General features: G+C 26.8%; 2 protein-coding genes across 3 annotated transcripts in view; both read left to right on the top strand.

Annotated features, from left to right (window-relative positions):
* Positions 1-12,375, top strand: part of LOC127278525 (WASH complex subunit 5) — a 290,329-nt gene that overhangs the window by 225,989 nt on the left and 51,965 nt on the right. The window lies entirely within an intron of this gene.
* On the top strand, positions 9,379-10,755 carry LOC127278544 (uncharacterized). The gene is made up of 2 exons (XM_051300306.1): positions 9,379-9,796; positions 10,297-10,755. The coding sequence occupies exons 1-2, from the start codon at positions 9,581-9,583 to the stop codon at positions 10,753-10,755; spliced, it is 675 nt and encodes a 224-aa protein (XP_051156263.1). The 5' UTR covers positions 9,379-9,580.

Raw genomic sequence — 12,375 nt, forward strand, 5'->3', positions numbered from 1 at the left:
GTATCAAGTTAAAGTTTTATATATAAAGTTTTCATTTAAACAAGTGCGAGTATAAATTACAATTCACAAAATTATTGGATTATTCAACAATAAATCTATAACTCAAATAAAGTTATATATTTTTATTGAATAATTTATTGTATGTAAATTTATGATATGACAAGCCAAAAACAAAAAGAGATATTTTGCAGTAACTTTTTACGGTTAGCTATGAAATATTAAAAAAAAATCGTATGAATTTTTTTCTTACACAGTAACATCCTGGCAACAATTTCTGATTTCAAAAAAATTGTATTCATTAAATATTTTATATATTAGACATTTTTTAAAAGACAAATTTGATAAAATTACTTTTCTACTGCGGAAGGGTCGGGATGCTGGCTATTAAATATTAATAAAAAAATCAGTTGAAATTTATTTTTTCACAGTAACATCCAAGATACAATTTCTGATGAATTTATGAAAATCACGTTTCTGCTATTGTCGGGTGGAGATGTTAACATTAAAAATATTTTTAAAAAATCATTAAAATTTTTTTTACACACTTATTTTAAAGCACCGAAAAAACAAATTTTTCCAATTATTATCAGACATAATATTATATCATCACAAGGAACAAAAATCATTATTATTTCAAAAAAATTGAAATTATTTTTTTTTCTCAAAATGTTATTCAGTTATATAAACCAAAACAGTCGTAATTGAAAAAAATATTTTGATTCTAATTTGCCAAAGATTCGGTTTTTGAAAAATTGAAAATTCCGAGCAAAAAATTAAGAAACCATTTTTAAAACATCTAAAATTAAAATTTTCAAAAAAACACCAAAAAACATTTTTAAATATAAGAAATTAAAATTTTCAAGTAACAAATATTGTGCTGAATTGTACCTTACTTCGTCTCTTTTGTGCAAAAATTTATTTTTTGGAAATTTCAAAATTCCGAGCAAAAAAATTAAAATCATTTTTAAAACGTCTAAAATTAAAAGTTTTGAAAAAATATAATATTTAAGTTAAATAAATAAACAAATTGAGGACGTATAAATATTCTCAACATTTAATTTAAAAGAATTCTTACGGCATTAAATCTTAAATTATCAAATTTTTATTTAGTGAAATTCCATAAACCGGATTTTATAGTACATCGAATTTCAAATTAATTTAATTTCAATTTAACGGAATTTATGACAACAAAAATTCCATAAAGAACCATTTTTTAACAGAATTGTTATTATAGTAAATTTCGATTTTTTAAAATATTTACTTAACAGAATTTTCATTTAATAAATCCACAATTAACAGAATTTCTATTTAACAAAATTCTTAATAAAAAAAAATTTTTCTTAAAGAAAATTTTTATTTAACCTAATTCTTATTTAGGTAACAGAATTCTCATTTAAGAAAAATTCTATTTATTTCTTTTTTTTCAATTTTTATAAACATAAATTTTGTTAAATTAAAATTATATTAATTTAAAATTTTTAATAAGTATTAAAAAAACACTTTATAAGAGTTCTGCCGAATGGAAATTCTTTTAAATCGAATTTTATATAAATTTAAATTCTTCGATTTTCATTTCTGCAAAAATTTTTTTTTTTGAATTTTCAAAATTCCGAGCAAAAAAATTAAAATCATTTTTAAAACGTCTAAAATTAAAAGTTTTGAAAAAATATAATATTTAAGTAAAATAAATAAACAAATTGAGGACGTATAAATATTCTCAACATTTAATTTAAAAGAATTCTTACTGCATTAAATCTTAAATTATCAAATTTTTATTTAGTGAAATTCCATAAACCGGATTTTATAGTACATCGAATTTCAAATTAATTTAATTTCAATTTAACGGAATTTATGACAACAAAAATTCCATAAAGAACCATTTTTTAACAGAATTGTTATTATAGTAAATTTCGATTTATTAAAATATTTACTTAACAGAATTTTCATTTAATAAATCCACAATTAACAGAATTTCTATTTAACAAAATTCTTAATAAAAAAAAATTTTTCTTAAAGTAAATTTGAATTTAAACTAATTCTTATTTAGGTAACAGAATTCTCATTTAAGAAAAATTCTATTTATTTCTTTTTTGTCAATTTTTATAAACATAAATTTTGTTAAATTAAAATTATATTAATTTAAAATTTTTAATAAGTATTAAAAAAACACTTTATAAGAGTTCTGCCGAATGGAAATTCTTTTAAATCGAATTTTATATAAATTTAAATTCTTCGATTTTCATTTCTGCAAAAATTTTTTTTTTTGAATTTTCAAAATTCCGAGCAAAAAAATTAAAATCATTTTTAAAACGTCTAAAATTAAAAGTTTTGAAAAAATATAATATTTAAGTAAAATAAATAAACAAATTGAGGACGTATAAATATTCTCAACATTTAATTTAAAAGAATTCTTACTGCATTAAATCTTAAATTATCAAATTTTTATTTAGTGAAATTCCATAAACCGGATTTTATAGTACATCGAATTTCAAATTAATTCAATTTCAATTTAACGGAATTTATGACAACAAAAATTCCATAAAGAACCATTTTTTAACAGAATTGTTATTATAGTAAATTTCGATTTATTAAAATATTTACTTAACAGAATTTTCATTTAATAAATCCACAATTAACAGAATTTCTATTTAACAAAATTCTTAATTAAAAAAAATTTTTCTTAAAGTAAATTTGAATTTAAACTAATTCTTATTTAGGTAACAGAATTCTCATTTAAGAAAAATTCTATTTATTTCTTTTTTGTCAATTTTTATAAACATAAATTTCGTTAAATTAAAATTATATTAATTAAAAATTTTTAATAAGTATTAAAAAAACACTTTATAAAAGATCTGCCGAATGGAAATTCTTTTAAATCGAATTTAATATAAATTTAAATTCTTCGATTTTCATTTCTAAAAAAATTTTTTTTTTGGAAATTTCAAAATTCCGAGCAAAAAAATTAAAATCATTTTTAAAACGTCTAAAATTAAAAGTTTTGAAAAAATATAATATTTAAGTAAAATAAATAAACAAATTGAGGACGTATAAATATTCTCAACATTTAATTTAAAAGAATTCTTACGACATTAAATCTTAAATTATCAAATTTTTATTTAGTGAAATTCCATAAACCGGATTTTATAGTTCATCGAATTTCAAATTAATTCAATTTCAATTTAACGGAATTTATGACAACAAAAATTCCATAAAGAACCATTTTTTAACAGAATTGTTATTGTAGTAAATTTCGATTTATTAAAATATTTACTTAACAGAATTTTAATTTAATAAATCCACAATTAACAGAATTTCTATTTAACAAAATTCTTAATTAAAAAAAATTTTTCTTAAAGTAAATTTTAATTTAAACTAATTCTTAATTAGGTAACAGAATTCTCATTTAAGTAAAATTCTATTTATTTCTTTTTTGTCAATTTTTATAAACATAAATTTCGTTAAATTAAAATTATATTAATTTAAAATTTTTAATAAGTATTAAAAAAACACTTTATAAGAGTTCTGCCGAATGGAAATTCTTTTAAATCGAATTTTATATAAATTTAAATTCTTCGATTTTCATTTCTGCAAAAAATTTTTTTTTTGAATTTTCAAAATTCCGAGCAAAAAAATTAAAATCATTTTTAAAACGTCTAAAATTAAAAGTTTTGAAAAAATATAATATTTAAGTAAAATAAATAAACAAATTGAGGACGTATAAATATTCTCAACATTTAATTTAAAAGAATTCTTACGGCATTAAATCTTAAATTATCAAATTTTTATTTAGTGAAATTCCATAAACCGGATTTTATAGTACATCGAATTTCAAATTAATTCAATTTCAATTTAACGGAATTTATGACAACAAAAATTCCATAAAGAACCATTTTTTAACAGAATTGTTATTATAGTAAATTTCGATTTATTAAAATATTTACTTAACAGAATTTTAATTTAATAAATCCACAATTAACAGAATTTCTATTTAACAAAATTCTTAATTAAAAAAAATTTTTCTTAAAGTAAATTTTAATTTAAACTAATTCTTATTTAGGTAACAGAATTCTCATTTAAGAAAAATTCTATTTATTTCTTTTTTGTCAATTTTTATAAACATAAATTTCGTTAAATTAAAATTATATTAATTAAAAATTTTTAATAAGTATTAAAAAAACACTTTATAAAAGTTCTTCCGAATGGAAATTCTTTTAAATCGAATTTTATATAAATGTAAATTCTTCGATTCTCTTTTGTGCAAAAATTTATTTTTTGGAAATTTGAAAATTCCGAGCAAAAAAAATAAAATCATTTTTAAAACGTCTAAAATTAAAAGTTTTGAAAAAATATAATATTTAAGTAAAATAAATAAACAAATTGAGGACGTATAAATATTCTCAACATTTAATTTAAAAGAATTCTTACTGCATTAAATCTTAAATTATCAAATTTTTATTTAGTGAAATTCCATAAACCGGATTTTATAGTACATCGAATTTCAAATTAATTTAATTTCAATTTAACGGAATTTATGACAACAAAAATTCCATAAAGAACCATTTTTTAACAGAATTGTTATTATAGTAAATTTCGATTTATTGAAATATTTACTTAACAGAATTTTCATTTAATAAATCCACAATTAACAGAATTTCTATTTAACAAAATTCTTAATAAAAAAAAATTTTTCTTAAAGAAAATTTTTATTTAAACTAATTCTTATTTAGGTAACAGAATTCTCATTTAAGAAAAATTCTATTTATTTCTTTTTTGTCAATTTTTATAAACATAAATTTCGTTAAATTAAAATTATATTAATTTAAAAATTTTAATAAGTATTAAAAAAACACTTTTTAAAAGTTCTGCCGAATGGAAATTCTTTTAAATCGAATTTTATATAAATTTAAATTCTTCGATTCTCTTTTCTGCAAAAATTTTTTTTTTGGAAATTTCAAAATTCCGAGCAAAAAAATTAAAATCATTTTTAAAACGTCTAAAATTAAAAGTTTTAAAAAAGTAAAATATTTAAGTGAAATAAATAAACAAATTGAGGAATTTGTTAATTAATTACATAAGGCAGATTTTATAGTACTATTTAAGTAACATGATGTTTATTAATATTATAAATTTTAATATTTATATTTAATGAATAAAAAAAGTTGCTGTTAAAATATAATTATTTAATAATTTCATCGAATTTATAAAATTTGTAATCAATGAAGCAAATTTTTTGAGGTTAGTTTTTTAGAAAGAAAAATATTGATGAAAATATAAACATATAAAACTTTGTTTTAAATTTATAATTATCTAAAATGTATTTAATAATTATAACCTAGTATATATATATATATATATAAAATTTACTTACTTGAATATATCCGCTAAAAACAAAACGCCAAATTGCTGATTGCCGGTAGCCGGGTACAGTAGCGCACTTATTGTTGCACACAACAGGTAAAATTGAACAGTTGATCCAGATCCACTGACTGCACAATCTATACTGACGCTGACAGACTAACGCTCACTCCACATACATTACAGCACGCACGAAATGCATCTATAAAGCAGCACTCACATGCATGTAATTAAGGTACTTTTATGCGTGCACGAAAATGCGACACACGTTATGCGAGATACAAGCGACTTAAGAGCACGTAACTGCCGGCATTACATGTACTCATGTGAACTCTCAAATGTGACGCATTTTGTGACACTAATATGCGAATTCAATGCACGCAATTAAGGTACATTAATTCAGACATAAAATGCGACGCCTGACATGCGACTAACGTGAGACGCATGAATGTTATCTGGGAAGAAGTTGATTCAAGGATTTTCCTTGAGAAGTAGTCTGAGAGGCATTGAATACGACTCGCAGCTTAGTGGTGGGACTCGAATCGCGCAAGACTGGAAGGTGGGGTATAAAGATTCGAGTAGGATATGAAATTTTAATTGAATTTAGCTTTGACATATGTCCGAGATTTTCGTATTCTTCAAGAAAAGCGGAATAACCCTTTTTTAGTTGAGGATTCTTTTCTAACCTTTTTTCTAAGCGAAAAAAAGACGATAGAGCGTTCGAACGATGATCGCTACCTGCGGTTGGTAACGATTCGAATGGAAGATGGACGCCAAATTGTCCACTTGGCAAGCGATAGTGAATGCTTTCAAAGTGAGCTTCACACTCTTTTTCAGTTTTTGAGAGAGGGGCAAATTTTGGTACTTCTTCAATTGACCAAAAGTTCATTATACTTTCGTTGAGAGACGGGATAAATGCATGATGTATATTTACCGAAGGGAGATGCTGAAGCTCGGATTGATAAGGACCTGAAAGAACCCATCCAAACATCGTCAATTGGGCAGTGGGTGATCCAGGTGGGCCATGTTTAATACCGTTTCGTAAAATCGAACCATAAAGATCTGACCTAATTAGAAGGTCAATTCGTTCTCCGATCATGTTGCAAGGATCCGCGAGTTCTAAGCCGCGCAAATGAGCGAGATTTTGGTTCACGGCAAATCGTTTCGGAACATAGTCAGTAATTTTTTGAACGACAAGAGCTCTGGCACTGAGCACTTCTCCCGGCGTTACATGTGATGTAATTGAAAAATTAACCGAATTTTAAACATGCCCGGCATGCGCACCACCTATCCCGGAAATGGTCGTTGAAATTCGTGAGCGAGAAAGATGCAAAGCTTGCACTACTGATTCCGTTACAAACGAAGCCTCGGAACCCTGATCGAGCAGCCCGCGAACACAAATTTGTCGACCTTGATCTGATAAAATTACAACGCGAGCAGTAGCCAGTAAAATTGCTGATTTACTTTTTGAGTTCGGTATATTTAAATGTGAATTAACTTGACTCGTTGATTGAAGCTCTTCACTAGTACAAAAATTTGAAGTCAAGACAGAAGTGGATGGAGTGGGATCGGAAGGGGGTTGGTTATATTTTGATTTTTGAGTGTTTTCATTATGCAGTAGATAATGATGTCTGCTTTTACAAAGTTTACAATTTATCTTACTTGGGCAATTCGAAACAGAGTGATTTTTTGCGAGACAATTAGTACAGCGCTCTCATTGTTGTATAAATGCTTCGCGGTCAGAAATTTTCATTTCTTGAAATTGTTTACAATAATAAATTTTATTTTCAGCTTTGCATACAGGACAAGAAACTTTTTTCGATGTTTGATGTACGTGTACAGGATTTTATTTCGTTTGTTTACTCGAATTTTTAACCGATTTAGTTTCACTTGATTTTGAACAAATATTTATTGCTTCTAATGTGCGAATTCGATTTTGTAAAAATTTATCAAACTTTTCGTAATTCGGCATTTCATTTGAATCTCCGGTAAACATTTCCAATTCACGTCTCGATTGTTTGTCGAATTTTGAAGCTAAAAGAGTAACTAACCAGTCATGCCACTTGTCTACCGGTCGATTGACGGCTTTTAAAGTGTTAAGAGCAGTAGTTACAGTATCTCGTAAATTTTTCAAACTGTTTAAATAATCAGAAGTAATGTCTGGCAATTCGCGTAATTGTTGCATGCAAGTTTCGACAATGATTCTATTATTCTTATAACGAGTTGTTAAATTAGTCCACGCAGCATTGAAATTGTCTCCCGTTATTGCTAAATGTTGAACAACAGTACTAGCTTCTCCGGTTAAGCTAGTGATCAAGTAGTGAAAACGCTCGATATTGTCAAGAGAGTGATCGTTGATTACGAGAGAAGTAAATAATTCACGAAAATAAATCCATTCTTTGTAATTTCCTGAAAATGTTGGTAATTTCATGTGAAGTTTACTTAGCTTTGAACTATGCTGAATAAATGAAGCATCTCGTGGAGAAGTCGGTGTGTCATCGGGCATCTTCTCCAAGAGGAAATCGACAGCTTTTTCATACACCTCTGCAGTTGTGTTAAAAAGCTTCTGCCTGAAGTACGGAAGATCTTGGTCATCGGGGACACAATTTGCTTGAATGTTGATGTCTAGTTGACGACAGTGTTCCCATGTTTGGTTTAGGAGATTTAAACGTTCACGCAAGAATACCGTTGTCTATATTATACTTTCTTGCTCTAACAAAAGTTTTTTGATTTTCTTACTTGGCTCAACCATTTTGAATTTTATTTGTAATTAAGAGAAGCGGTATTTTGAATATTAGAATTAGTTATAATGTTTAATAGACATTATAATTTGATGATCAAAAAAATCATTGAGAAAATTTGATTAAGTTACTTTAATCCGAGAAATTTGAGTACAATCGAGAGTCAGGATTGTCATTTTATTTCAATGGTTGCGAAGATCCGCACAAAGCAGAATCGTTTCGATATGAAGAAACGAGAGAGAGGTGATGACAGTCGAGAAGGACCGCTGAACTTTTCGACAGCTTAGTGTGCGAAGCAGAGAGTGTGTCTATGAAGAGTAAGACAGAATTTGATGTAAAGAGTCCCACTGCGATTCATGAGAAGGTGTCGTGCGGGGAAGGGAACTTATCTACTGAGAAAGATAGTTCTATAGGGAAAGAAGGGTACACTGCTGCTTATGAGACGGTGTGGCGAGGGGGAGAGAGAGATTCAAGATAACACTCAGTGTTCTTGAGAGAGAAAAAAGATAGATGCTACAATATTCGCCAGCTTTAGTGTAAGAGAGGTAGCAACACATCAATTAGTTTATGAGCACTTTGTTTACAGTTTTCATTGCAGTTTAGATATAAATACACTTCAGTCACTTACACTCATAGTTAGGTTTGTGTGTTGCACTAATCACTCATTCGAATTTTCCGAACAATCCGAACTATCAGAATTATCCGGCTCGAAGGACCATTGTTCAAAATACTTAGTTTTGTGAATGTAACTTTTAACTAAATATTTGTATTTGTTGCTGGATGTCTTGAAGGGAGAATAAAACTGTTTGTTGAATGCAAATTTAACAAATAACAATGTGTTTATTCAACAAAAATGAGAAATTACAAAATTGAAAAGATTCGTGTTTAATATATTCGCTTCTCTCAGAGTTTCTGAGTCAACTCGCGTATTTAATCGAAAAACAGTATAAGCAATACATTTGAAAATTCCCTTAGAGGTCATCAGACAAGTTTGTAATACAGGGACGTAATAATATAAATTTCAAATATTCAACACCAATTAAAAAAAGGGGTTTTCTCGTCTTAAAATGTAGTTTCTAAATATAATTTTTATTTTGAAAAATTTTTATATTTAATAGATTTTTATATTATTTATTTATAAAATGTTATTAAAAAATAGTGTTCTTGACGTCCTACAGAAAAATAAATTTTTTTCTTTTGAATTCCCCACACAATTTTGTGTAAGAAACCGTTGAGAAAAAAAATGAGACAACTCTGGTCGCGCGTGCACGTCCCTATAGACCCTTTCACGAAATTTCAAAAACTTTTGGAATACATTCTAGAAAGGATAAAACAAATGTCGTAATTTTTTTTTCTCTTAAAAGTTAAGTTATCTTATAAAAAATTAGTTTATAAAATTTACCATATTCAAACGCGACGAAAGCGCGCGAAATCTCTCGTGACGTCACAGTTCAGTATCATGTTATAAAGGTAATGCGTTTACCATGGAGGAAAACAATAATAATGTTCTTACAAATAAAACCGGCACATATAAATATTGTTTTGTGCCTGAATGCAAAAACAGAAATATTAACAATCCTGCAAAAATATTTATATCTGTTCCAAAAGGTTCAGAAAGAAAAAAATGGATTAAAATTACTCGTCGTGCTCGAGAAACGTCTTTAAAATCAAGTTTATTTTGCTGTGAAGATCATTTTAAAGTAAGTATTGTAATATATTAATTAAAAGTAATTATATAAAATAACCTTATATTTTATAAACATTTGCCATTATTCTGTATAAAATAGGTTTTGTAAAGTTATAATTATCTTTTAATAGGTTAAGTGTCTATATGTGTCTACAAGTTGACAGTATATTTATTTATTATTGGATGAAAAGTTTTCTTTAGGAAACAACCATTAATTATTATTATTATCAATAATTATTTATTTATTAATAATATTTATAACCTTTGCTATTAAAATGTCTCAGATTTTGAGATTAAATTTCTTAGATTTTGTGGTTAGGTTCACAGAGAGTTTACTTATATATTTAATTTTATTATTAACAGTCGATATTTATGGTAATTATTTGATAGAAGAATATATCTAATAAAGCTCCATTTATTATACACATTCCATATTAATAGTATAATATTATAATAAAATAAATATTTATAGTTTTTACGTTTTTATTTAGTTTATCTAACATATTTTTATAGGTGGAAGAAGATATCGAAAATTATACTCGGGTAAAACTAGACCCTGGAGTAAGAATATTTTTGAAAAAAGGCGTGCTGCCACGATTTTTTAGTTGTCAGAAAGACAGAAAACGTGCATTTCCAGATGTGACTCGCCCTGGGGCAAAAAAATTGAAAAAAATACGAATCTTGGAAGATATAGAACAAGAACAAAATCAACAGTCTAATAATGATAATGCCAATAATGATAATGAACTTTCAACAATTACAGGTAATGAAAATTACCGTCAATTGCCGGCATTGCCCGTCAATGATACGAATTCTGCGACTGAACCCGTTGGTGACAGAAATCTTTCTTTCGAGTTACCCTCAAAAACTGTGAAAGATGTCGGTGTTCAAGTTTGCATTAAGATTAAATCGCATTATCGTAGCACTGGTATTGCAATCTTTATGAAAACAACTCAGAAAGGAAAAATGTAGCCTGTTCACCAATAAAACCAATAAATAGGTTTTCGAGAAACATCATGATCAACAAAACAAATTCGATGACGTCTAATTCACCAATCAAAAGTAATGATGGATTGCTTAGTTCGGAAGAATTTATAACCAGCACCCAAAGCAGTGACGAAACTTCTGCAGAAAAAATTCATCTCGTGCATAAGCAGCCTGCAGAAATGCGAATCAGTCGCATTTTAAAAAAACCTAAAAGTTACATTGGTGTGAACGAGGATGCTTTTTTTATCATCCGCATATTGTCGGAGGAATCAAAATGACTGTGCTGTTATGGCTGATCGAGGTTTCAAGCATATCGAACCTTTGCTAACGCAAAAAAATTGTACTCTTGTCAGACCCCCAAGTGTTTCTAGCAACAGTAAACCAACTAAGCTTGAAGTGATGGAAACGAAACGTATTGCAAGTTTAAGAATTCACATAGAACGTGTAATAAAAAGATATAGAGAATTTGCTTTATTGAAACCACACGCAACAGTCCCCATTCAATCATTAAATTTAATTGATGACGTTATTATCATTGCCTCTGCTTTAATAAATTTACAAACTCCTGTAATTGCTCAATTATGATGAAACAAAATACATGTAAAATAAATTTCGTTAATTATAAAACAACTGAAAAATATAAAAATAAAATGACAAAGCTTTAATACTGTAATTTTTATTTTTACAAAGTATATTAATTCCTTTTACGAAGCTATTAAAGAGCAGCGTTATACAAAGTAGGAAAAATATTTTTCTTCCAAAAATCCATACTTTTTTCTAAAAGGTCCATTATTAATAATTCATCAGACTGTACACTAACCATGGTAAAATTTTTAGTAACTTCAAAGTCATGGTGAGCAACGCAAAAGAAACCTCGTTTTTTCCCAGTTACAAACATTTGTAACTGAATTTGACCCAAATATTTCTTTGTTATTTGATTCGATGAGTTAATATAATTTTTTTTAGCTTTCGCTGTTGTAGGACACTTTATTTCTACTACAAAATCTGGTCCTAAAGCGTCAGGAGAAGCTCCAACTATTGGAAAATTCTTATTTAAAAAAAATCCACAATTTTCAATTTTAATATCTTTCATCCAATATTTTAATTCAGCAAGAACTTCTTTCTCAAGTTCTCGTCCTCTTTTCATTGCTGCAGTGTCTTTGATTTTCGAAGCGCCTATTATTTGTTCAATCAAAACGCCTCGTTCGGTTTTGCGGTGTGCAATTTCGTAGATTTTAGATGCTGTTATACGACCATATCGCAGTTCTTTCCATAATTTCAATTCCGCTTGTTGTTTTGTTTCTGCTGCTATTTTTTCACAAACAGAAATTGACAAAAATTGTTCAGAGAAAATTAAAAAATCATTAACGTCAACAAATCACGATGTAGGGTTTACTCCCAACTCTGTGTTCTGGACATATCCTGGCTTTAACAGTGCATAAATATCCTTCTCGTTTTACTTCAACATATCTAACAGCTTTGTCTCCATATTCTTCTCGTTTTGATCTTTATAATAATATAAATATTCATCTTATAAGATTATATATAATAAAAATATAAAATAAACTTATTATAGGTTAGGATTTTCTTGCTTATCCTTTTATT

The sequence above is a fragment of the Leptopilina boulardi genome, unplaced genomic scaffold (assembly GCF_019393585.1).
Source record: "Leptopilina boulardi isolate dan_hultmark-lab unplaced genomic scaffold, ZJU_Lbou_2.1 LbouV2_204, whole genome shotgun sequence".
NCBI classification, from domain to species: domain Eukaryota; kingdom Metazoa; phylum Arthropoda; class Insecta; order Hymenoptera; family Figitidae; genus Leptopilina; species Leptopilina boulardi.

What these genes read in the sequence shown, in the direction of transcription:
- LOC127278544 (XM_051300306.1), top strand. Translation starts at nt 9,581, where the DNA reads ATGGAGGAAAACAATAATAATGTTCTTACAAATAAAACCGGCACATAT. An exon ending in GCTGTGAAGATCATTTTAAA is followed by an intron (nt 9,797 to 10,296) that starts GTAAGTATTGTA and finishes ATATTTTTATAG; the next exon opens with GTGGAAGAAGATATCGAAAA.